General features: G+C 43.9%; 1 protein-coding gene across 12 annotated transcripts in view; it reads right to left on the bottom strand.

The window, feature by feature from the left end:
• Window positions 1-403: 403 nt before the first annotated feature.
• LOC115619073 (CUGBP Elav-like family member 4) overlaps window positions 404-27,456 on the bottom strand; it is a 528,109-nt gene continuing 501,056 nt past the window's right edge. For 5 of the 12 annotated variants that reach the window (XM_030511095.1, XM_030511094.1, XM_030511097.1 and 2 more), the window contains 2 exons: window positions 11,954-12,037; window positions 404-531 (listed from right to left, as the gene is read on the bottom strand). In XM_030511095.1, coding sequence (XP_030366955.1) covers window positions 404-531; window positions 11,954-12,037 — 212 coding nt within the window. Of the gene's footprint in view, window positions 532-11,893; window positions 12,040-14,763; window positions 14,801-16,127; window positions 16,155-27,456 lie in introns of all 12 variants that reach the window. The other 7 variants (XM_030511101.1, XM_030511102.1, XM_030511100.1 and 4 more) reach the window with 3 other exon arrangements.

The following is a 27,456-nucleotide window of genomic DNA, read 5'->3' as shown; positions in this document are numbered from 1 at the left end:
GGGGAGGGAGGGGGGTGTGTGAGCAAATGGCTGCATGGTACTTAGCTACTGGCCTGGTTTAAACCACAACAAAAGGGAATTAGGATGGCTGCTGGCTCTCCTCTAGTGACCAAGAAGACATGGGATATCCCTGGGGTGGGGAACTTGGTTCGTGCCTCATTAAGCAACCTTCCACCTCTTTTTCTAGACACACGCACACGCACAAACTGTTTCTGGTTTATGTGTGGGTGCGTGTCTGTGCAGTGTGGCTCTAGCCAGAGTGAAAAATGCAGAAGCAAGAGAGTCACAGAGCTTAATCTTTTTGAGTCTATAACACAAAGAGAGGTTACAACCACAGCTGACACTCTCTTCCCCATGCAGTTACCTGTACTACTGCTTTGTATCCAGTGGTTCCCATAACTCTTCAGTAGGGACGATAAGCATCCTTTGGCCTCTTCAGCTGCACCTTCAGCCTCTTCATACCAATCTGGAAGCCATTCATAGCCTGGATAGCAGCTTGGGCACTGGCAGGATTGTCAAAACTCACAAAACCTGTCAAAACATGAGGCAAGGCAGAGGGCTTAATGAGGTGAAGGAGGCCAAAGCACGTACATGCAACTACCACTGAGAATGAACATGGGGAAGGGGATGAGGTCTGTGGGAGGGAGGGAGTGAGTAGGTAGGAGGGTGGGTGGGCAGGAAAGTGAGGAGAGGATGGTTGCTGAAGGGGGATGAAGAGTAGGAGGGGTTGTTATAGATTGGTGTCCTAGGATGCAGTGCCTCATCTGAGTGCCAGTTTGGACATAAGACTATGTGAAGCATGGAGATCAAAATGCTGGTACCATAATACGAGCACACAGAATATTTGGGTCACCTTTGAGTTGGGTGTCAGCACATGTGATGCATGGTCTCAAAGCATTCTGTCTTTCTCTTTTTCCCTCCATCATGATGGGTAAATCTCTAGACCCTCCTTTACTGACCAAGATAACCTTTCCTTTGCCTTCCAATATTCACAACAAAGAAAACCTGATATACCTACTGTTACTTCCTTATTATGGCAATATAAGTAAAATGTGAATTTAATAGCTTCTCCATTATAGTATTCATTGGCATGAATAGTTTGATTTTTGACCAATTAAACAATATGAGGAACTTTATTAACCGGCAATTTCTGCAGACTTTATGTTGACTCTCAAGTTGAGAAAGATGAACACTGCTGCTTTCCTAACATGGTTTCCTTAAGTAGTTTCATACCTTGCCAGCAAATCATCCAATCAGCCATGAAGTGTATCCAGCAGTAGAAACACTCATAGTGACTGAATACTGTACCTACAGGCCACCTAAAATGACATTCTTTGTCTCAATGGAAGAATCAGAAGAGCCAAGATAAGTCAGAACCATGCAGGATGAAACGCATCTAACACATTCAGTTTTGGGGAGGTTTTTTTGGTGTGGGTCTGTTTTTTTCTTCTTTTTTTTTTTAATGTTAGTTCCAGGAAGAGGCTTCATTTGCCCAGACTGTATATGACTTTAGCTGGAGTGACCATGGGTCTGAGATATTAGTGAGGCAGGGGCCATCACATTGTACAAGAATTGTCTCTGCTACCTTTGCCAGCAATGTCCCTGTGTGACAACATTTCTGAGCGCAAACCCTGGTAAGACTAGTCTGGACCAGCCTGCACTCCAGACAAAGCCATCTGTTTTGCCACCCCTGTAAATCTCTGGCAGCATAAATCAAGCCTAGAAACCCAGTGTCTCTCAATAGACAGGCTGAAATGAAGAGACAGTTTGCAAGCTCCTCAAAAAGATAATGTTGAGTATTTGCTGTTGGTATACACCTGCTGCTGTCAACAGCACCAGGCATGGCTTACAGACTTGGTCTGTACTGTGATTACATTCAGCAGCACTTCCTCCCTGGTCTAGTTACTCCTTGAAAGTCAGTCTCACAGATCACACAGTTGCTTGCATTTTGAAAAAGACAGACATACACATGCATATATACACATATATGCAAAGATACCTCCTCACTCTTGCATTAAAGCTGCTAATAACATAAGTTTATGAGAGGTCACGAAGCATATGATCTTAGCCTCAAATTGAGACAACAGGTTTACTGAGTGTGGCAGATGTAATTTTAAGAGGGAGGCCAATGGAATAAACAGGCATCCCTCTTCATCCTCCCATCTTGAAGCTGAGGCTCCAAGTAACGGGGTCTCAACGCAGTTTTCCTCACAACCACCTGAATGAGGTGGTATCGAAACTGCAGCTCTGAAGATGTGAGCAAAAGTGTTGCTCAAGCCTCACAGCACTCATCAATATCTAGACAGGAAACCGGAGAGTTATGGTGTGTAATGAGCTGGGATATTATTAAATGTCAATGGATCTAGTTTTGTAATCACTTATTAGCCAGTAAGCACCTGCTAATGTTCCCAGTTTACATTTGACTAATTGAATAATCTATCACTCAATAAGATCCTATGATTTGATCTCAGCAAAGGAACAAACTAAACATCTCCTGATTTCACCTGAGTTGATTCAATCTTTTAATACTGCTAGAAGCTCCCTTGGAAATTTGAGCTTCAATTTGAAATTTGCTGTCTAGCCATCTTACATCTCTGAATATAAGATGTAGTGAAAGCCAGTTATTTTTAAAATCACCTCTGGATTGCTAATACTCCTGCCCAAGACCCATCAGTTACATCTATAACAGTAAACTAAAACTGTGCCAGGGAAGTTCAGAGAAAATGGAACCCAATTATCTCTATCACCGAATTTTTAGAAAGGTCCTTGGCATAGTTTTGGCTAGACAAAGTCTGAGTGTTAGCACAGGACAAAGGCTGTTTTCAGTAGTTAGCTTGGATGTGGCCATAATATTCTGGAAAGTAAGAGGATTTAATAGTTTGGGTGTGGGCTCTTCTGTGCTAAAGTGATAGGTATGTTTACTAATATATGCACAGCTACCCAATATCAAAGCTGAGTTGGCTGCAGCTGGATAATTGCTTATATCATGTCTTTAGAGAACATATCTTGCCTGTAAACTTTGATTTGTACTCTTGTAACTGGTCCTGTTGCAATATACCTCCTACTGGCTAAATGCACATATCTAGAGTGTGTACATGTGCATCCATTTGTGAGCAAATCACCTTGTGATCCTAAAATAATTAGTGGAGGTCTAGCCAACATAGTCAGTGGAGTGTAGGACAAAATTTATTTCTTTTGGGGGGGACACTCCTAGCTGTACTCAAATGAATCGAGTCCCACTGGCTATTTAGCAAGCACCCGTGCTGACTGTAATGAAGGCAGGCACCTAACTTAAACTGAGGTACCTCTATTGTGGGATTTACCTGGTTCTGCAGTTGGGACTGACATCTCAAAGTAAGATGTTAATTGGCTAATGGCTGTGTGAGTCACTCCCCAAAGTGATGTTAATTGCATCATGCCCAGTATATAAACTGGGGGGAGTTACTTGGAAGGGATGGATTACTGCTTGGGTTGGGCTGGGTATCAGTTAGTGGGTGGTGAGCAAATGTAATGCGCACCACTGTCATTTATTGGTTTGGGTTTTTTTCCCATTCCCCTTGTAGTTTTATATTCTCTCATCTTGTTATTTCCCTTATCATTATTATTATATTGCACTTTAGTTATTAAACTGTTCTTATCTCAACCTGCAGGTTTTACATTCTTTTGATTCTCCTCCAGATCCCACCCGGGGAGGGGGGAAGGGGGTGGTGAGCGAGCGGCTGTGTGGTACTTTAGTTGCCGTCTGGGTTTAAACCACAACACTTTTAGTTTCGCTGGGCTCGATATGCTCAGAAGTTGTTGGTGCTTTCTCCCCCTTTGTGCTATTTACATGGAGTTGCATTTCATATTGTTGAAGGTATCTGCCTGTACTCCAAAAAAGGAAAAGCTATGGCTTATCCTGAGAATTGAGATGTTGTAGCGATAAGGGATAGGCAGATAGCCAGACAAGCTGTGCTAATAATATTATAGTCCTTTCTCTTTTCAGGTCAAATACCTACTGGTAGATTATATGACTTTGTTGCTATGTGCACTATTGGCAATTAACTGTCTTTGTTTCTCCATGTCAATGTCAGCAGTGTTAATGGTGCTATGACAGATTTATAGGTGTATGACTAGGAAGAGAATGTGTGTACTGGGAAAAATAACTTAAATACTTGGTTTCTGAATGGCTTTAATGTTTAAGCCCATAACTATAGGGCTTAAAGCAGTTTCTCAAGAAGCTATCTGTGTTTTGAACACCACCCCCTGAATTGTGATCTATGCTCTTGGAGAGCAAAAGAGAAAGGTTAAAAATCTTGAAGCTGTTTCTGTGCATCAGTTAATTAATGACCAGAGAAATATATGTTCTAGTCTGAAAATGGTTGGTGGGAGGACAGAATTCTGTGATAAATCTATTTTATGGGGAGATGGGTTTTTTTCTCCCCTCCCCCCCTCCCCGACTGAATGTGTAAGAAGGCTGTTCTAATACATGATTTATTAAAGCAGCAAAGAATGAAAAAATCTGCTAGGACTGCAGCTCAGGGCATCTAATCTTCCTGATGCCGCACGGCATCTTCCAGGAAGATACTGACATTTTGAGTCCATGACTTCTCCTGGACTGCTCTTTTCCTGCATGATTGTGTAAATGATTAGCGGGCAGAAACTGGGGTAGCATCTTGGAGGGTGCTTTGGTTTGTCCTCATTTCTTCCATAGGAAGTCTTGGTAGTGGGGCACACTGAGAGAGCTTCATGCCCTTCTCATGATGCCAGCACGATCACCAATGCATTTATATGACTGATATTTCTCAAGGGCTGTTTTTCTGTTTTAATGAGCTGAGATGATAAAGAAGGGAATTATCAATATATCTTAGAGTGCATTTGAAAACTGTTTTGCAGATACTTGCTGCACAAAACTACCATCTCAGAGATGCACTTTGCAAGACATTGCAACAGAAACAAATAGACAGTGATGCTTAGTAGCTTTTTTATGCCAGAAATACAGACAGCCAGAACCAGAAAAAAATCTATTATTTGACTGCCATGATGGCTCTTTCTTGGCATTTCTGTTTTTCCATTTATTAAAGCCACTAGCTAAGGAGAGGATATCATTCTTCTGAACTTTTCCCTCTTGTCATTTAACTCGTATTCGTCTCAGTAGAGGGAAATGAGAATTACAGAAGAGTAAGGATCTGCCTCTCAGCCTGTGGAAGGCAAATGACCATGCAGTGAAAAAGAAGAGACATCGTGCACCCTTCTTCCCCCATCAGGACCTAATCACCTACGCCTCAGCACATCCCTGCTACTTAAGTCCATTTCACTTCTAAGATTGCTCAGTTTCTCTTTCTCTGGGTTTATTAGCCTTATGAGAGAATGGAGGTTTCCTTCAATTGCCTTGCAAGGTCTTTGTCTTGCTATGTTCTTTACACAATGTACTAGCTGCTGTCTTGCAATTTTTTAGTGCTGTAAAGAATTTCAGGATAAAATCTGTATGTAAGTAGCTCTATAATGTATGTGTACATTGGAACATATTGTATTGTAAGGTGATTTATGGGTACTGGAATACTCAATAAAGGAGTACATCTGCAGATCAAGGGCAGAGTACTTCAGCTGTTATCTGGTACCTAATATAATTGGAAGACTTCTTGTAATATTTAACCTTCCACTGCTGTTTAATTGTGACTAGGTGAGATCCATCTATCCAGTTATCCACACCATCCATCCACCCACCCATTTCATAATGTATGAACTGACAACTATGCAAAACAACTACTGTTAGATATTTCACATCTGTGGCATGAGATAATTAGAACCCAGGAATACTGGAAGAATTGGCTCAGAAATTTGCTGAGCCATTAATGTTCACTTTAGAAATTTATGGAATATTCGAAAACATACAAAGTGTTCCAGGAAAAAAAAAAAATCACTATTATTAATTTGTAAGGATGTAAACTAGATGACCTGGTAAACTTTTAGCTAATCTTTCATAAATGTATATAAAATGATGAAAATTTTGATATGCGCTTATGTGGCAAAGAGTTAAAAGGTATACGATTAATAGCAATCATCATGATTTCATGGAAAATAACATCTAATGATTGCATGAAATAGCAAGTTTAGTTCAGAAATAAGTTTTCATTGAGTATACATAAACTCTTCTAGAGTATTTGAGAACATACTTTATAGAAAATAAAAGCAGCCCATATCAAGCTTCTTAAAAATTAGATAAACCACCAGAAAAATAGTAAATTGTGACTTACTTACAATATTGAGGAATTTCTAGTAGGCTCCTCCAGGAGCATGCTGAAAGGTCTATGCTATTCAGTTTTTCTAACATTACCTGGAAGATATCTAAAGTACTTACTGGTAAAATTTTCAAATCATACAAAAATGGTGAAGTCACATAATGACAGAAGTAAGTCATGATGACCTGGGTCACTGCATAGGCTGGACTCAGTTAAAGATTGCTCATTTTAATGAAGCAAATGGATCATTCATAAAAAGGTGAAATCTTCGCTAGAAAACACTGCTTCTAAGAAGAACATGGGTGTCATGGATAACAGCCAAATACATGAGCTCCCAGGACTATGTTGAAATACTGTCCTGGGTTCAGCTGTAAGAGTTATTTTTCTCCTTCTTAGTAGCTAGTGCAGTGCTGTGTTTTTGACTTTGGTCTGAGAACAGTGCTGATAACACACCGATGTTTTTAGTTGTTGCTAAGTAATGCTTACTCCGACCAAGGACTTTTCAGTCTCATGCTCTGCCAGTGAGGAGGGGCATGGGAAGCCGGGAGAAAGCAGAGACAGGACACCTGACCCAAACTGGCCAAAGGGGTATTCCATACCACAGCACATCATGCCCAGTATATAAACTGGGGGGAGTTACTTGGAAGGCCCAGATCGCTGCTCGGGTTGGGCTGGGTATCGGTCGGCAGGTGGTGAGCAATTGTGTTGTGCATCACTTGTGTTTATTGTTTTCTTTTCCTTTTCCCCTTTTAATTTTATATTCTCTCCCCTTGTTATTTCCCTTATCAGTATTATTATTAGTGTTGGTAGTAGTAGTTTTGTATTATACCTCAGTTACTGGACTGTTCTTATCTCAACCCGTGGGATTTACATTCTTTCAATTCTCCTCCCCATCCCTCTGGGAGCGGGGGAGAGGGAAGAAGGGGCGGGGAGTGAGTGAGCGGCTGCGTGGTTCTGAGTTACTGGCTGGGCTTAAACCATGACATAACATCACCCTACGACAGAGGTAGAGTTAACCATGTGTGTGCACTGTGAAGAACAGCTCTTCTCACATTGACTACTTGCCTTATAGCAGCCTTAATAGTGTCATTTTACTGGAGTTTTCTTTTTGCCTTGTACACATTTAAATTAGCTGCATAAGAGGGGAATTATCAATGGAACAATTGCAACCAGCACATAGATATACTGTATGGCCTCTGATGTTTAGCATACCTACACAGAGAAGAACTTACACACATGCAGTGGGGAGATGAGAGGCCCAGTGCAGTCTCTGCCTTGCACAGAGACAAGATATATCTCCAGGGTCCTGCAGAAATTGATGTCCAGGCTGTGACATACTATGCCTCTGTGCAAGACTTCTGCTAAAAAGTGCTATGTTTTTACATGTTGAGTTTTCAGAAATATTTAAGCAAAAAAGGAGAGAGTTTTCTTATTTTCCAAGTTAACAGAATCCCTTCTTTTCCTTTAGGAAAAAAAAGTAATTTTGTTGTGGTCTTTTTTTTTTAAATTGGCTTTCTGAACAAAAAAAAATATATTCAGCAGCACCTTTAGTTGGACATAGCAAACTAAATGAAAGGTCTGATTTTTCTGTAATACCCTCTAGATTTTTACATTGCTTTGAAGTTGAAGGTCATCAGGGTGGGAGGTTTTGAAAAGCTGCATGATATGCTTGTGATAATTAGCTACCTGTACTTCTGCTATTTGTTTCCTTCTGGAGGTGGCGCACATGGCAGCATAGTCAACAGATTTGTCTGAGACCAAAAGTCACAGCAGGCACTCAGCTTTATGAGAAAGTAAATTAAAGCTAAAGAAAACTGGGGCTTGACACATGGGACCCAAAACTGACTGGACTTGGACATATGTCTTAGAAGCTAATATAAGGTGACTAAGATCTACTTGCAAACTCTACTTCCTGTTTTGGCTTGCCTGTGTGCTTGCATCTAAACATCCAAAAGGCACCATCCTGCTTTCAGGCTGGAATGCCCCACCATTAGTTTGGGAGGTTACTTCATCAAACAAGCTGATGTTCAGATTGTCCCGGTAAGACTCTCAGTTAAGAAAAATCACTGCTAAGATCCCTCAATCCCTGCTCAGCTATCATCCATGACCTCACAGTACCTTAGAAGCAGCAATACAGACAGCTTTTAAGCTGAGAGGTGATAAAGTGAATACCTGTCCAGAAAATAGCTACCAGACTTGGCTCTCACCTCACTTCAGTATTTACCTTTGGTCTACCCCTGTTGCTATGTGGAGAATCAGGCCCAGTAGGCCCATAAATATTTATGGTAGTGTCCTGGTTTTGGCTGGGATAATTTTCTTCCTAGTAGCTGGTACAGTGCTGTGTTTTGGCTTTAGTCTGAGAATAATGCTGATAATACACTGATGTTTTAGGCGTCGACTTAACCATGAACACTATCACCCAGGTTATTCATGAATGTGAAACACACATTGCAATTAAGCTAGACAAGTGGTTAAGGCCTCTCTGTTATGGAGGATGATTGCTGAAGCACAAGTATGGGGAGGTCTGGCAGATTGACTATATCACGTTCCCACCGACCCGCCAACGCAAGGGCCATGTACTTACCATGGTGGAAGCAACCACCGGATGGCTGGAAACATATGCTGTGCCCCATGCCACTGGCCGGAACACTATCCTGGGCCTTGAGAAACAAGTCTTGTGGCGACACGGCACCCCAGAGAGAATTGAGTCAGACAATGGGACTCATTTCCGGAACAACCTCATAGACACTTGGGCCAAAGAGCATGGCATTGAGCGGGTATATCACATCCCCTACCATGCACCAGCCTCTGGGAAAATCGAATGGTACAACGGAATGCTAAAAACTACCCTGAGAGCAATGGGTGGTGGGACCTTCAATATCATTGGGATACACATCTACCAAAATCCACCTGGTTAATCTGCAAACCAGGCTGGGCCAGCCCAATCAAAAATTTTATGTACCATAGAGGGGGATAAAGTTCCTGTAGTGTATGTTATGAATCTGCTGGGGAAAACAGTCTGGGTTATTCCTGCCTCAGGCAAACGCAAACCCACTCATGGGACTGTTTTTGCTCAAGGACTTAGGTGCACTTGGTGAGTGTCCTGGGTTCAGCTATAGCAGTCATTTTTCTCCTTCTTAGTAGCTGGTACAGTGCTGTGTTTTTGACTTTCAGCCTGGGAACAATGCTGATAACACCGATGTTTTCAGTTGTTGCTAAGTAATGTTTACTCTGACCAAGGACTTTCTCAGTCTCGTGCTCTGCCAGGGAGGAGGGGAAGCCGGGAGGAAGCAGAGACAGGACACCTGACCCAAACTGGCCAAAAGGGTATTCCATACCACAGCACGTCATGCCCAGTATATAAACCGGGGGGAGTTATGTGGAAGGCCCAGATGGCTGCTCAGGTCAGGCTGGGTATCGGTCGGCAGGTGGTGAGCAATTGTATCCTCTCCCCTTGTTATTTCCCTTATCATTATTATTATTGGTGGTAGCAGTAGTGGTTTTGTATTATACCTTAGTTACGGGACTGCTCTTATCTCAACCCGTGGGAGTTACATTCTTTTGATTCTCCTCCCCATCCCTCCAGGAGCAGGGGGAGAAAGAAGGTGAGGGGGAGTGAACGAGTGGCTGCGTGGTTCCGAGTTACCGGCTGGGCTTAAACCATGACAGTGAGTAATATGGGAGGATGGGGAAGTCCAGTGTGTACCTCAAGGAGATTTGATTTTGGGCAAAACCAGCCAGGGTATTAAACTGCACGATGCTGTATAATATTAAATATGATCTCTTCCGTGGCAGCTATGCACCCATCACTGCGCTGGACACCTTGTGGCACCTGTCCCCATCACTCTGGATTTGAGGATCTGAACCTGACTCCCTTTTGATCACCACATTAATGAAGAATGAATTTTGATAAAACTGGACAAATGTAGCGGTAATGGAATTGGAATTGGCTTCAGTATGCAACAATCCAACAGCACACACCATCTTTCCTCCCCTGAGAGACTGTTATCATGGATGGAACCCAAAGTCATGGACTGAATGAACACAACAAACTTCTGTAGGGATGGTCCATAGACTACATGAATGATATCTGTGTGTGTGTGTGTGTGTGTAAAAAAGATAGGAAAGGTTTTGCTGGGATATGTGAGACCTGGTATGATGTGAATGGTATGGAATAAGGCTGGATACTGTCCTGGTTTCTGCTGAGATAGAGTTAATTTTCTTCCTAGTAGCTGGTACTGTGCTGTTTTGGCTTTAGTCTGAGAATAATGCTGATAACACACCAGTGGTTTAGTTGTTGCTAAGTAGCACTTACCCTTATTAAGGACTTTTCAGTCTCTCATGCTCTGCCAGTGAGGAGGGGCACAAGAAGCCAGGAGGGAGCAGAAACAGGACACCTGACCTGAGGTAGCCAAAGGGATATTCCATACCACAGCAAATCATGCTTGGTATATAAACTGGGGGGAGTTACCCGGAAGGGACTGATCGCTGCTCGGGTCAGGCTGGGTATCAGTCAGCTGGTGGTGAGTAATTGTATTGTGCATCACTATTGTTAATTTTTTTTTTTCTCCTTTCCCCTTTTAGTTTTATATCTCTTTTTGTTATTCCCCTTAGTAGTATTATTATTAGTAGTAGTAGTATATGATATTTTATTTCAATTATTAAACTTTATTTTAGTTATTAAACTGTTCTTATCTTGACCTGCGGGTTTTACATTCTTTCAGTTCTCCTCCCCATCACACCCGGAGACGGGGGTGAGCAAGCGGCTGCGTGGCACTTAGTTGCTGGCTGGGCTTAAACCACAACATCAGTATTTAAACTGGGGGGAGTTGGCCAGGGGGTGCTGATTGCTGCTCAGGAATGGGTTGGGTATCGGTCATTGGGTGGTGAGCAATTGTACTGTGCATCACTTGTTTTTCTTGGGTGTCCCTAGCTGGTGGCTCACAGGGATCCAAGGATGCGCTCTGTGCTCCCACTGGTGGGGTTGAGCTAGCAGCAAGGCCAGAGCTCTGCGACCTTGTTGCAGCTTTCAAACCCCGCCTCTTAGCATGGCCTGTCAAATGAGGCACAGGGTTAGGTCAGGGTATCTGTATCTGCTGTGGCCCTAACTCAGATTCAGTGGGCTCAGAGCATGTCAGCCTGTAGTCCACCACGCAGCCATCCCTGCAGAAGAGCAGGTGTCCAGCTGATGTTGTTCAGCCCTTGTCCCCTTGCAGTTTAATGCATCACAGCTGCTGGAAACCTGCCCCCACAACTCTGTCTTCCCTTCAGCCCCACAACGTTTTTCCTTTTCCTTATGTACTAAAATTTGCCTTCTGACACCATCCGCAATTTACCTACACACCCCCCTACCCCTATTTTGCTCCAGGTATTTTAGCCTTTTCTGTACCCTCCCCACCTCCCCTTCCAAGGCGAGGGGTGGTGTTTTCCACCCCACCACCAGCGTCTGCCACGCTCCAGTGCTACTGAGATGCCAAACTTTCATCTCTAAGCAGTGCACCCAATTCTGAGCACAACAAAATTAGGAGACAAAGAGGGAAGGGGGAAGTATAGACAGGAGTAAATTGAGAGAAATCATAAAGATTAAGCAGAAAGAAAGAAGTTTGAAAGGTAAATTATTCAAAGAAAGTCCTTTCCTAGATGAATCTAATTGTTTTGTTATCTTTACCCACCAAAGCATTTACTTTGGTTTGTCGCCCGATCCACAAACACTTTCGAGGAGATGACATTACCAAAAGGCAGGAACATCTGCATCAGCTCAGCATCCCCAAACTCCTGGGGTAGATGGTAGATAAACAGGTTACAGCCCTCTGGTCCTATCAAGACAAAAAGAAGACCCTTGAATGGAGAGAAATAGGATATGAGAAAGTACATAGTCATGATTTATTTTGGCATCCCCTCTGACTGGTGAAGGGTCATCTCTAGGAAGCAATCTGTAGCCTCTCAGAGAAATGGACAAAGCAGAAGACCAGGAAAACAGAAAGTCACCTAGAGGCTATGCTAACTTAACCTTCCTTAAGCTTAACCTTCCCAGGAGAGACACCAGGATAAAATCTTGAGACAGAGGCATGCAGTAGCACATGTGGCCATGGAAAGACAGAATGGAAGAACGAAAAGAATGAAAGATGTGGTTCATAGTTTTTCTTTGCTCCTCATAATCTCATTTAAGCTGTAGAGTTTTGGGTGACACTCCACACACACACTAACCCTTACCTCTTCTCAGTGTCTGCATGCAGAAGTTTCATTATCCTTTTGTGTCTGTGACAAGACTGATAACAAGTAAAAAGAGATGCACAAACTCATGGGCTTATTTTGTTTTCTAGAATTTTACATTCAGCCCCCAACTAAACTCAGCCAAAGGCTTCCCCAGGTATGGACACTTTGGACATGTCCCCATTCTAGAGGCTTCTGTAACAGAGATTGCAGATGGATTTATATCCAAAATATTACACAAAAGGAATTGCCTCTTTTGCCTTAGTGATGTAACATATACTCTTATAGACTTGGGTGCTTGGAACAATACCCAGAGAGGAGTCTTTAGTTGGAATATGTAGTTTTGTTAATGTAGACACTGTCAGAAAATGTTCTGTTGAAATTACATTTTGGGACAGAACAGGGAGAATCAGCCTCTGGTCAAAGGGCCTTAAAGGGAACTTTTCAATGTGACTTTTACTTTTAAGCATGCTGTAGTTGAGCAAATGTCTAAAAGGACCAGGTGTGTCTAAGCGGTCTTCTTGAAAAAAAAAAACCAAACCCTAAAAAAATCATTTAAACTACTTGCAGTGTTCACTAGCTGAAAACTGTATAGCTTGATGAAGCAAGGATTGTTTTTTCACGGAGTTGTTTCCAAAGGTACTTCCAGCTACTGCCCAGCTCTGAGCTTATCTCGACAGGTAACTCCATCACTGGTTTGCTCAGGGAGGTGTGGAATGAAGGGGAAATTGTGTGTGCTTCTTGCCACAAGGGTAAGAGGACATGTGCCTACAACGCTGTGACCTGAGTGTTCTGGGTTCAGCTGTAGCAGTCATTTTTCTCCTTCTTAGTAGCTGGTGCAGTGCTGTGTTTTCGACTTCAGTCCGATAACAGTGCTGATAACACACCAATATTTTTAGTTGTTAAACTAACCTATTAGTCTTATTAAATTCAGTTAAAACTGAATAGTTTTAATTTGTCAGTGACAAAAATAATTTTTTCTTATGCTGCTGAGAGGCCTCATGTGGGCACTGAGCAAAACCATGACCAAAGCTTCTAATCATTTTAGAGCACTAATTTCCAATACACCCAAGCACAGACTCCTGGAAGACCTATACAAGGGAACTCACCTACTTTAGCAAGATTAATACTATATTGTGGGAAAAATCCCTTCCCATAGTTTTGATCTGGGATGACTTCCTTAATTTTTATTTTGTTTTCCAGAAAATGATCAAAATGGTTTTAAGGCATTGTCCTGGATTCAGCTACAGCAGTCATTTTTCTCCTTCTTAGTAGCTGGTGCAGTGCTGTGTTTTTGACTTTGAGCCTGGGAACAACGCTGATAACACCGATGTTTTTAGTTGTTGCTAAGTAATGTTTATTCCAACCAAGGACTTTCTCAGTCTTGTGCTCTGCCAGGGAGGAGGGGAAGCCAGGAGGAAGCAGAGACAGGACACCTGACCCAAACTACCCAAAGGGGTATTCCATACCATGGCACGTCATGCCCAGTATATAAACTGGGGGGAGTTACCCGGAAGGCCCAGATCACTGCTCGGGTCGGGCTGGGTATCGGTCGGCGGGTGGTGAGCAATTGTATCCTCTCCCCTTGTTATTTCCCTTATCATTATTATTATTGGTGGTAGCAGTAGTGGTTTTGTATTATACCTTAGCTACTGGACTGCTCTTATCTCAACCTGTGGGAGTTACATTCTTCTGATTCTCCTCCCCATCCCTCCGGGAGTGGGGGGAGAAAGAAGGTGGGGGGGAGTGAGCGAGTGGCTGCGTGGTTCCGAGTTACCGGCTGGGCTTAAACCAGGACAGTACGTATTGGCACCCAATGTGGGGCACAAAGGGTTGAGATAAAGACAGATCTGACTGGAGTGTGTCTAATTGTATTTGTGATAAGCATTCATTGTTTCGGATTAATAGTCACTCGTTACAATGTTGATTTATTTGCTCTCAGAGTTGTTGCGCTTAGTCTCAGAGTATCAGCATGTCATACCTTACTTGCAGCCAGTATTTGCTGTTTTAGTGTTTATTGGCTGGGGGGCCTGGGCTAAGGTTCTTGTTTCACTGTACTTCATGGTAATGACTTGTAATACAATAGACTCATTGATCATGAAACTGGGCTGGCATGTGTTCTCAGCGTGGTCATCACCTCTATGCTATGGGAGGCATGTAATGGGAATTTTTAACAATTACAATTTTTTTTTACCCTCGGGGGGTCAACATATGGAGGAGATATTCCCTCACACCCTCCGCTCCCCCAACAGGCCATTTACAGTAGGAGCAGATTCTGGAAAAGTTAAAGATCTTGAATATCCTTTTAATGCCCTTGAAAGCATCCTGCTCCTTTTGCTGGGAACCAGATTGTTGCTGGATATGCTCTCTATGTTTCACCAACAGCCATACCACCCTGAGAAACCCCTATTTTGTATGATCTCGAAAGTTTAGAAGGGTCAGACTCGGGTGTGGGGTCGTATTTAGAGGAAAATGGACATACGATGAACTAGCCATATGAGGGCCTCTTCTAAGCGTGCAGCCGCATACCAAGAAGAAGATAAGAGGAAGAAAACATCTGCAGTCGGATACATGGGAGGAACACCAGGAACTAGATGAACCAACAAGGACACTTACCGAGCCGCGTGATTGCCTTATGCAAAAGGGCTTTTACCAGTCAAAAGGCACATGACCGCTTGTAGGGATAGCAAACTTTGTATATAAAGGGATAGCAAAGAACAATAAAATGGCTTCTACTTGATTCACATTGAATTGTGTAGAGTCCGTTGTCGTCTCTCCTCAGCTGGTGACCCCGACGTGATCGTCATACGATAGTACCGGGAGCAACCCCGAAGGAGAGGACTGGCTGGAGAGCCGAGCCAGCGGGACTGGAGTCGGGACGGATCGGAGGACGGTCCGTGAAGAAGAAGAACATACGTTGCAACGGGACACCCTTGGAGGTGAGCAGGCGGTAATAAGAGATGGGGCAGAGTGTAACAAAGGAAGAAAGTGTGATCGTGAAACTGCTCCTGCATATACTCTCTAAGAGAGGAATTAAACACGACGAGCTTGTGCTCCGAAAGTTATTAATATGGTGCCAAGAGAATGGGTTCCCCCCAGATCCACAGGCTGCTTTTAAGGTCGAAACCTGGGAAAAGGTTGGGGAACGGTTATGGGATGCTGTAAGCGATGGCAACAAAGAAGCTAAGGGACTAGCAACAACTTGGAAGCTGATTCTAATGACCCTTCAAGTGATGAGGGCGGAGCGATCAGCCGCTGCTGGAGCTTTTATAGCTTTACAGCCCCCATTGTCTAAGATCAGATTTTTCGATCGGCTCCCTGTCCCTTCCCCCGCTGCCCTGTCGGCACCTCCGATAGATGACGAGGTGGATCCCCGGAAAGATGAGGGGATGGAAGTAGATGAATCCTGGTCCGTACCGCTGCCTCCAGACCCTTGCGTAGAAAAGCCACCCAGGGGAGAGCCGCCGCCCGTCCCACCCGACCCATCTCACTCCAAGAGCCAGCCATCGCTTTTTCCACCTCTCCCTCCATCCACGCCTCCCCCACCAATGTCTCCGCAAAAATCATCCATGCTCGAGCCCCACAGGGAACCGGACTGGGCGCAGAAACTACTTCAAAAGTTGGAGGACTTGGAAAGAGATAAGATGATTGCTCGAGAAGAACACAGGGGGGAGGAGGAGGGTGCGACAGCACGCTTGGGAAGCTCCGGGGGGGGAGGGGAGGCGAGAGGCGAAGCTGTGGGAAGCTCCAGGGGGTGGGGGGAGGTGAGAGGCGAAACTGCTAAAACTAACGGGGACCCAACACGATGATGGAGAGGGATTATTCAGAATGCGTTAGTGGAAGGAGAATTCCTTCCCGCGGCATTCCCGGTAATTTTGGGTGGAACGACACCGGGGGGGCCGCGGTGACCTAATCATTGGGAGGGCTTTTGTTGGGAAATCATAAAGGAGGCATTACTAATGTTGTTAGCCATGCAAAATGCTAACGTGGCATGCAAGCTCATTCTAATGGCTTTACCAAAAAATTCTAGTATTGTGGAAATGGTGGAGGCATAACAAAAAAAAGAAAAATCCCAACCAAAAGAACATAATAAGGGTCCTTGTATAAGATAAATCATTGCAGCTGACATGGTTTTAGGACCTTATGACCTTCATACAAAATTTATTGTAACCAAAACAGGACTGCAGCTAAGGAGTATCTGAAACTAAGCAGATGTTCAGGAGGTGATGTAGCGAAGTTAACTGATTAGAAGGACAAGGAGAAATCACTCATTTATGTCAGCAGTGTTACCGAACTAATTTAGCTGGTGTGTTTGTCTAATTGGATTTTTTTTGTGGTTTAGGTATTGTAGTTGTGTGGAGTGTGTTTGTGGGATCCCTTGTGTGTGTGTGTAAAATTAATAATGGGATATCAACAGAGCAAAGTAATGTATGCAGATATGTTTTTCACGTTAAGAAACCAGCAGGAGTGGCAGAAGGAATGTGGAATTAAGAGAGCTCTGCAGATCCCTTTATTTTAGCTTTGGAAAGGGACAAAAAAGAAAAGAAAAGAAGCAACGGAAACCTAAGTTGGAGAGGTGTTGTTCGGGTTGTGATATTGGAGAAATGTGTTTAAAATTAAGGAAAAAGGAGGAAGATAGGGTAGAAGATTATGTATTACTGAGACCTCCGAGAGGAGCATCCCCCGCCCCGAATCCTTCTGATACTGACAAGGAGGAGAGGGTTGCTGTTGATGACAACTGAGCAGGAGGATCTGAAAGTGTTACTCCAATTGCTGCACGCATTCGTAGTAAAACAGGACTGGTAACTCAGGCACCTTTGAGACAGGCAACGGGACCAGAGGGTCGGATGAGAATAAAAGTGAATTTTTCAATGGGAAATTTAGATGCTTGGAAGTTAGCTGTGAAAGACTATCGAGACAATCCAATAGGAGTGGCAAAAAGGTTTGAGATGATTGTTAAAAGCCAAGATCCTGACTGGGGTGATATAGACATAATGCTGGATGCTTTAACTGAAAAAGAAAAACAGCTGGTGTTAAAAACTGCCTGCACTCATGTGAGTGCTCAGATTACTGCAGGAGCATTAGCAGGCAGAATGGAACACCATATTCCCAACACAGCACCAGACTGGGATTATGATGAGCCTGAGGATTATGCCGCTCTGAAAAGATATCAAAATTGGATAAAATTTTGATTGGAAAATGCAATTCCTAAAACAGTAAAGGAGTCAATCCTCGTGGTACTGGACCTTTAGAAATTTTGCAAATATATGTTATGCATGTCCCAGAATTTGGTAAACAAAAATATGCACATGTCTGCTTGGATTGTTTTTCTCTTGCAGTTTGGGCTACAGCTCAGACTGGCGAATCTAGCAAACATGTGCAGCGTCACATGCGTTCGGCTATAGCGGCCCTTGGTGTGCCACAAGAAATCAAAACTGGCAACGGCCTTGGCTATGTAGCTCATTCCACGCAAGCGTTTTTCCAGCTCTGGGGCATTACTCACTTGATGGGTATGCCCCATTCACCTACCGGTCAGGCTATGGTCAAACGTATGAATCAGACATTGAAGCGTTTGCTTCAAAAACAAAAAGGGGGAGAAGGTGCTATATCACCAACAGATAGATTAAACAAAGTCCTATATGTGTTAAATTTCTTACGATTGCCGCAAGATAGCTTGGTGCCACCAATGGTAAAACACGGGGCTGGTCTACAAGGAGGGTTGGAAGAAGTTAAGAGCAAACAATGCAAGGTAATGATTAAAAACGGGATAACAGGGGCCTGGGAAGGACCATTTAAGTTAATCACATGGGGAAGAGGATATGCATGTGTTGTTACAGATACAGGAACCAGATGGATACCAGCCAAGTGGGTAAAGCCATGGCAAGAAAAGTTGCATGACCCACCCGCAAACACCCCAGCACCTAAGGACTCCGTGCCATAACTGTGGAACTTGGGAGCCTTGGAGTTTGTGTGTTTGCGAGTATTGTGGGATCAGATGGTATTGTCGAAGTTCTAGGGCACGTGCGGGGTGTAGAAAGTGTTTTGAAAGAAAGTTGCGAGATTGTCATGACGCAGTATGTGTGCTATTGATAACCGGACATGAGACAATACACAGCTCATGTCTCGACGGTCTACGGGCAGAGTGGTTAAAACACCTGTTTTTAGAAGCTAAGAAAGCACACATCTGTAGTAGCAAGTGCGGGCGGGATAATTTAGTGCCGCACATTTGGGAAGTTTCGGAGGAAGAGTGGGAAGGCACAAAACGAAAGTGTAGGAAACGATATGCGTGGAAAAGGGGAGGAAAAAACTGAGGGATATGAAGGGCATGCTTGTGCTGCTTGGGATAACTGTACAAGGACTTGCTCACCTTGCTGTCAAAATTGACCCACGGCAGAACATATGGGACACTACAGCCAATGAAACAGGTCAGGACTCCCTCTGTCTCTAGCAACCCCAGGAGACCCATTTAGAACTTGTTTAATTGGGGTAGAAGGTTATCAGTCACAATGGTTCAAGGGATATGTGTCAAATGACACATTGTTTAAGTTAGAGCTCAATATTACTTGTCAACAAGGATACAACTGAGGCCCGATTGTAATGATCAGGTACAATCTTGGGATGTGCCGTCTCGAGTTATCGCCTCCTTGTTTGCATCTGGAGTAGCTGCAGCAAAAGCATTAGGAGACGTGACTGAGTTAGGGTGTTGGGCCGCAAAGCAGATAAATTTAACGTCAGAAGTACTTACACAAATGCTTAATGATGTAGATAGCATAAGACACGCTGTTTTGCAAAATAGAGCTGCAACTGATTTTTGCTTTTAGCACAGGGTCATGGGCATGAGGATTTTGAAGGGATGTGTTGTATGAATCTGTCTGACCATTTGGAGTCAATTCGTGAAAGTCTCAAGGAGATAAAAGACAACATAAACTAACGGTGGTCAATTCAGGTTTAGATAAGTGGTTAAGGGGTTGGGGCATAACAGGTTGGCTTTTAGATCTTTGTAAACAAGGCATTGTAACTTTAAGTATAATTGTGATTGTATTGTTAATCGTTCCCTGTATCTTAAAGGGAGTGTCTAACATGATTACTAATTCCTTGAAGAAAGTTTGGCTGGTTCAAAGAGAAAAAGGGGGAATTGTGGGGTCGTATTTAGAGGACATATGATGAACCAGCCATATGAGGGCCTCTTCTAAGCATGCAGCCGCATACCAAGAAGAAGATAAGAGGAAGAAAACATCTGCAGTCGGATACATGGGAGGAACACCAGGAACTAGATGAACCAATAAGGACACTTACCGAGCCGCGTGATTGCCTCATGCAAAAGGGCTTTTACCAATCAAAAGGTGCATGACCGCATGTAGGGATAGCAAACTTTGGATATAAAGGGATAGCAAAGAACAATAAAACGGCTTCTGCTTGATTCACATTGAACTGTGTAGAGTCCGTTGTCGTCTCTCCTCACTCAGGTCTTGTCTAAGGTTAAACAATGATCTAAAAGCACCACCAAGAGATTATCCCTGAGGCTGGACAGTCATGATTGGCAGGGTGTATGGGACAGTATGGGCAAGTATCGAGGCCAGTGGGCCCCTCCAGTGCTTTGGAAGCGTCGGAGATGGAAGGCATCTGTGTGGAGTCCCCTGCGACAACTTGCAGAAACTGCTGAAGGAGAGGGTGAATGGAGTCAGTTTGCAGAGGTGAAAGCCATCCAGATGGCCTTGGACATTGCTGAACGAGAAAAAAGGCCAGTACTTTATCTCTATACTGACTCATGGATGGTGGCAAATGCCCTGTGGGGGTGGTTGCAGCAATGGAAGCAGAGCAACTGGCAACACAGAAGTAAACCCATCTGGGCTGCTGCATTGTGGCAAGATATCGCTGCCCGGGTGCAGAACCTGGTGATGAAGGTACGCCACGTAGATGCTCATGTACCCAAGAGTCGGGCCACTGAGGAACACCAGGACAACCAGCAAGTGGATAAAGCTGCTAAGATTGAAGTGGCTCAGATGGACTTAGATTGGCAACACAAGGGTGAATTATTTTTAGCCTGGTGGGCCCATGACACCTCAGGCCATCAAGGCAGAGATGCAACATATAGATGGGCTCGTGATCGAGGGGTGGACTTAACAATGGACATTATTGCCCAGGTTGTGCATGAATGTGAAATGTGCTGCAATTAATTTAACTGCAAGCCAAGCAGCTAAAGCCTCTCTGGTATGGAGGACAATGGCTGAAGTACAAGTATGGGGAGGCCTGGCAGATTGACTATATCACACTCCCACCAACCCGCCAAGGCAAGTGGCATGTGCTTACCATGGTGGAAGCAACCACCGGATGGCTGGAAACATACGCTGTGCCCCATGCCCCTGCCCGGAACACTATCCTGGGCCTTGAGAAACAAGTCTTGTGGCGACACGTGACCCCAGAGAGAATTGAGTCAGACAATGGGACTCATTTCCGGAACAACCTTATAGACACTTGGGCCAAAGAGCATGGCATTGAGTGGGTATATCACATCCCCTACCATGCACCAGCCTCTGGGAAAATCGAACAGTACAATGGGCTGTTAAAAACTACACTGAGAGCAATGGGTGGTGGGACTTTCAAACACTGGGATACACATTTACCAAAAGCCACCTGGTTGGTCAACAGTAGGGGATCTGCCAACAGGGCTGGCCCAGCCCAATCAGAACTTTTACGTCCTGTAGAGGGGGATAAAGTTCCTGTGGTGCACATAAAGAATTTGCTGGGGAAGACAGTCTGGGTTATTCCTGCTTCAGGTAAAGGCAAACCCACTCGTGGGGTTGCTTTTGCTCAGGGACCTGGATATACTTGGTGGGTAATGCGGGAAGATGGGGAAGTCTGATGTGTACCTCAAGGGGATTTAATTTTGGGGGAAAACAGCCAATGAACTCAATTATATGCTGTTGCCTGCTCTATAACACTTTTATAGCCCCTCAGCTAGATGCCCATCTCCACCACTCTGGGCTTTGAAGAGTAGATATATGCTGTCATGATCATCAGGGGAGAATGAAGTCATGGGAAAAGCCGGCAGCAGCAGCTGAACTATCCTCAGGTCACCATCGACTGACCCTGACTTCCCTCCAATCATCACCCCAACAAAGAATGAACTTTGATGAAACCAAACGAGCTCAGCAGTGACCAGACGAGTTCAGCGTCATCAGCAGGTAACAATGCAACACTATACACCGTCTCTCCTGCCCTGAAAGTCTATTACAAGAGATGGAGCCTGACATCATGGACTGAATGAATTCAGCAAACTTTATAGGGATTGGTCCATGGACTAAGGAATGATATATGTCTCTTTGTGTGTGTGTGTGTATATATATGAGACAAAAAGCGATGGTATATTGAAACAAAATGGGATCTGAGCATGACGTGAATGGTACGGAATATGGGGTGGATACTGTCCTTGGTTCAGCTGTAACAGTTATTTTTCTCCTTCTTAGTAGTTGGTGCAGTGCAGTGTGTTTGACTTCAGTCTGATAACAGTGCTGATAACACACCAATATTTTTAGTTGTTGCTAAGTAATGCTTACTCCAATCGAGGACTTTTCAGTCTCTCATGCTCTGCCAGTGAGGAGGGGCATGAGAAGCCAGGAGGAAGCAGAGACAGGACACCTGACCCAAACTAGCCAAAGGGGTATTCTATACCACGGCACGTCATGCCCAGTATATAAACTGGGGGCAGTTACACATAAGGCCCAGGTCACTGCTCGGGTCAGGCTGGGTATTGGTCAGCGGGTGGTGAGCAATTGTATTGTGCATCACTTGTGTTTATTGTGGTTTTTTTCATTTTCCCCTTTTAATTTTGTATTCTCTCCCCTTTTTATTTCCCGTATCAATATTATTATTAGTGTTGGTAGTAGTAGTAGTTTTGGATTATACCTTAGTTACTGGACTGTTCTTATCTCAACCTGTGGGATTTACATTCTTTCAGTTCTCCTCCCCATCCCTCCAGAAGCAGGGGGGGAAGAAGAAGGGAGAGTGGCTGCGTGGTTCTGAGTTACCGGCTGGGCTTAAACCACGACACTGAGTCAAGGTAATCTGGGCACTCCATGAAAGACTATGTGTGTGGTCACTTCTTCGTATATGTATATTTTTAAGAAACCAAACATGAGTTGTTCAGCTCAGAGTGCTATGAAAAGCTAACTTTTAGCTCTTAGTGCACACATGCAATGACTTTTAATGCATTCAGTCAGGATCACTGCAGCAAGAGGAAGACCAGAGCTGGTATGGCAAAACCTTAGTGAAAACTCCAACTATCTTGAGAGAAAGGTTTTGTTTTGGACTGAGTTAATGGATTATTGGAGAGCAGTATACTTGGCAGTTCAGGGCTGAATACAGTACTAAAAGTATTTACGACACACTTTAGTTTTAAAAAGGGCTGTAATTCAGCTTAAAATCTAACCATCACAACACTTATAAAAAAGGAATCAAGGTTCATTCCTACCCTGACATGTACCGTGGGTCTTAGGTTTATGGCTTTAAGTTATAGATATTTCTGTTCATTAATACATTAGAAGCACAGATAGCCTTGATTTGGACAACAAGAAAAGTTTTAAGGAATGCACAGCTTATGAACGGTTTATATATTACAGGCAAACTGTGTTGGATAACCAAAGAAACCCCATGACTGAGGGCACAGGACCACATAGTAGAAAACTCTGTAGTGGGTCCATGTTGATTTGGCTTGTTTGGACCCAAGCTGCTAAGCCATTGCTCTGCTCATACAACCGCCCTCCTGCTCATTGCTAGTTATCTAGCATGGGGACAGCAGCAGACCCAATGTATCCCTGGGTGTCCACTATCAACACGAATAAACTCCACATACCTTAGCTGACATCAGCTATCTATCATTGGATCCCCAACACCATGAGTCACTGTCATAAAGACTATGACCAGACTGGTATTCCAACAGTAATTAAAAATGGCCTATCCCATAAGGATGTATGAAGTTAGCCTGCAGCCCTGGTCAGCTGCACACCTCACCTCTACAGCAAATACTCAGAGCCTGGAATTTCATTGCTTCTCTTCTGCATCTGCTTGCTGTTCAGTCCCCAGCATGTTTGAGCACAAGGCAGATGAAAGTCACAAGCCTGCACCACTTGACTGAGTTGAGATAAGAACAGTTTAATAACTTGAACATTTAAGTGTATTTCTGAGTTTCAGAAACTATGTCAAGATGAGTAATACCATACAAATTTAAAATTACCCCCAAGTTTTGCCTGGTTGACATGGCCTGAATCAAGACTTCATCTCTAGCTTTGATTGTTTTGGAGCTGCTCCAACCTATGCACCCTGTCAGCTGCTGGCAGCCTGAGCACATATGTGGCAGTAATGACTAATCTCTACAGGAACATTGCAGTAGCCAGGTGGCTCTGAACTTGTTATCCAACCAGGATCCAGGAGCAGAGAGGTAGCATTGTTATTAACAGTATGATCATCAATGTTACTGTTGTGGGCCGGTACATTAACAAATCAATGTTTGTGCACATCCTTGGAAACATAAAGTACTTTTCTCAGCACTGAGCATTATTATTATTAGAGTACCCTCTTGCTGCATTTTCCTGTTAAAGGTTACAGAGGCTTAAAGGTCTTCACCCACTGCTAAAAAAGTGTTGTGCCTTACAGATTCTCCCTGTAGCAAGCAGGAAAGAAAGCCACAGTTTCTAAACACTGCAGGAAAATGGAGGACATGGGGAATAGCAGCCTGCATCGCACTGGTGCTTCATCTTATATGCGTGGCCCCAATCATCCTCAATACCAGCTGCTTACAGGAAAGAGTGAGGAATTATGAGATAACTTGTCCACTGGGTGACAGCCTCAACCCACAGAGACACACAGTGCCTTGCAACCACAGGGGTCTTTAGGCAGCGGGTATTCAAATTGAGCACAACAGCTATCCCTTGCTTCTGTTTTTTTCTGGCACAATGCTATGCTGAGAAATGATCTGCTTGCCATTTTGTCCTGTGGTTAATCTAGTCCCAGTAAGTAATAAAAAGCAAATTCCTTCAGCATGGGGGAACATCTCTCTAATGATACATTAGGTATGTGCATCTGTTCTCACAGCAGGGACATATACTAGAGCTGATCAGGAGCTGGAAATTGTGTTCCCCAGGAAATTGTGACATCAGAAAAAAAATTCCAAATTAGATCAAAATGCCTATATTTCTAATTTTCTTATGAAATTAAATTTCTCCCCCAAAGTAGTTCCAGGACATGAACCTAGTATCTAGGTCCTTTCCAACCCTAATTATGATTCTATGATTCTATGATTCTATGACATCAGAATGTTAGTTTGATAGTGTAATCCTGATTAATTTCATTCTGACTTTTACACAATATTAAAATATTACATGTCATTATATATAATAATATGCATAACAGAATATATCTGAATTAATAATCTAATAGAGGATAAAAGTTGAAATATAATTATTTAAAATTAGGGTCTCTACACTACGCTGGAGCACCTGACTTAAATGCCTCACTTATGCAAGCAGGAATCTCTTCTTGTCAAAAAAGCAGCGGACTCCCTGGCTGACAGTTGGGACTACCTGAGTGGATTGCCTCTGAGGATTTCACTGCTCCCTGCTGACTGTAAAGGGAACATAGGGGACTACTCCATTCAGGCAAGTTTTGTGGTACAAAGCATAGCATGGATACCTCCCAGAACATTTACATGCAATAGTGGTAGATTATTTTTTTTTTGTCCATAATATTTGAAAAATCATGGCAGTCAGGTGAAGTTCCTGATGACAGGAAAAAGGGAAATATAACCCCCATTTTCAAGAAGGGGAGAATGGAAGACCCGGGAAACGACAGACCAGTCTCGCCTCTGTGCCTGGCAAAATCTTGGAGCAGATTCTCCTGGAAACCATGCTAAGGCACATGAAAAACAACGAGGTGGTTGGTGACAGCCAACATGGCTTCACTAAGGGGAAATCCTGCCTGACCAATTTGGTGGCCTTCTATCATGGGGCCACAGAACTGATGGATAAGGGCAAATCAGTTTACGTTGTCTACCTGGACTTGTGCAAAGCGTTCCACACTGTCCCTTATGTCATCCTTGTTTCTAAACTGGAGGGACACCAATTTGATGGATGGACCACGAGGTGGATAAAGAATTGGCTGGATGGCCGCACGCAGAGAGTTGCAGTCAATGGCTCAATGTCCAACTGGAGACTGGTAACAAGTGGTGTCCCTCAGGGTTGGTGTCGGGACCAATCTTATTCAACATCTTTGTCATAGACAGTGTAATTGAGTGTGCCCTCAGCAAGTTTGCCTACAACACTAAGCTGTGTGGTCCGGTTGATATGCTGGAGGGAAGGGATGCCATCCAGAGGGACCTTGACATGCTTGAAAGGTGGGCCAATGCCAACCTCATGAAGTTCAACCAAGCCAAGTGCAAGGTCCTACACCTGGGTTGGGGCAATCCCAGGCATAGCTACAGGTTGGGCAGAGAAGAGATTCAGAGCAGCCCTGCAGAGAAGGACTTGGGGGTATTGGTTGATGAGAAACTTAACATGAGCCGGCAGTGTGCGCTTGCAGCCCAGAAAGCCAACCGTATCCTGGGCTGCATCAAAAGCAGCATGACCAGCAGGTCAAAGGAGGTGATCCTGCCCCTCTACTCTGCTCTCATGAGACCTCACTTGTAGTATTGTGTACAGTTCTGGTGTCCTCAACATAAGAAGGACATGGAGCTGTTGGAGCAAGTCCAGAGGAGGGCCACGAGGATGATAAGGGGGCTGGAGCACCTCCCATATGAAGACAGGCTGAAGAAGTTGGGGCTGTTCAGCCTGGAGAAGAGAAGGCTGCATGGAGACCTCATAGCAGCCTTCCAGTATCTGAAGGGGGCCTACGAGGATGCTGGAGAGGGACTCTTCATCAGGGACTGTAGTGATAGGACAAGGGGTAATGGGTTTAAACTTAAATAGGGGAAGTTCAGGATAGATATAAGGAAGAAGTTCTTTACAGTGAGGGTGGTGAGGCACTGGAATGGGTTGCCCAAAGAAGTGATAAATGCTCCTCCCTGGCGGTGTTCAAGGACAGGTTGGATGGAGCCTTTGGCGACATGGTTTAGTGTGAGGTGTCCCTGCCCATGGCAGGGGGGTTGGAACTAGATGATCTTAAGGTTCTTTCCAACCCTAACTATTCTATGATTCTGTGATTTACCTCTACTTACTTTTCATGTCTCCAGTGCAGTCATGCTGTCCTGTGGACTAGATAACCTGACTCCTTTCATAGTCAATGTAAACAAGTAGGCACTTTTACTATATGATTCATCTCATCCTGATATCACTATTGTGCTCTAAAATGGCTCATTTCTTTTTCAAGATAATCAGTGAAGGCTGAAAGGACTAGATCAGCTAATCTGAATAGCAGTCATCATTCTCTAAATAGAAGGTGTCTGCAATCATATTTCTGGCTTCTAATGAAAGGCCACCAATGCTTAATTCCTTAATGGCAATATTTTTTTTTTATTCCAATGCAATTGCATTTTTATCCACATTCTTGTTGCTTGCCTCTAACACAGGCCCTCACTGCATATTACTCTTAGTGCGAATGATGTCATGCCACATATGGAAACTGAGAAAAGGCTCAATGGATCAGGGATTCAAAGCAATCAGATGTTTAATGGATACTCTCTAGATGTATGAGGAGGGGAACCAATGTGGTGGGAAGGGGAGACCTCATAGCAGCCTTCCAGTATCTGAAGGGGGTCTATAAGGGTGCTGGGGAGGGACTCTTCCTTAGGGACTGTAGTGATAGGACAAGGGGTAATGGCTTCAAACTTAAACAGGGGAAGTTTAGATTAGATATAAGGAAGAAGTTCTTTACAGTGAGGGTGGTGAAGCACTGGAATGGGTTGCCCAGGGAGGTTGTGGGTGCTCCATCCCTGGCGGTGTTCAAGGCCAGGTTGGACAGAGCCTTGGGCCACATGGTTTAGTGCGAGGTGTCCCTGCCCATGGCAGGGGGGTTGGAACTAGATGATCTTAAG

This window comes from Strigops habroptila, chromosome W (genome assembly GCF_004027225.2).
Source record: "Strigops habroptila isolate Jane chromosome W, bStrHab1.2.pri, whole genome shotgun sequence".
Classification (NCBI taxonomy): domain Eukaryota; kingdom Metazoa; phylum Chordata; class Aves; order Psittaciformes; family Psittacidae; genus Strigops; species Strigops habroptila.
The sequence above is the reverse complement of the archived record's forward strand: the minus strand, read 5'-3'. Positions and strand labels throughout refer to the sequence as shown.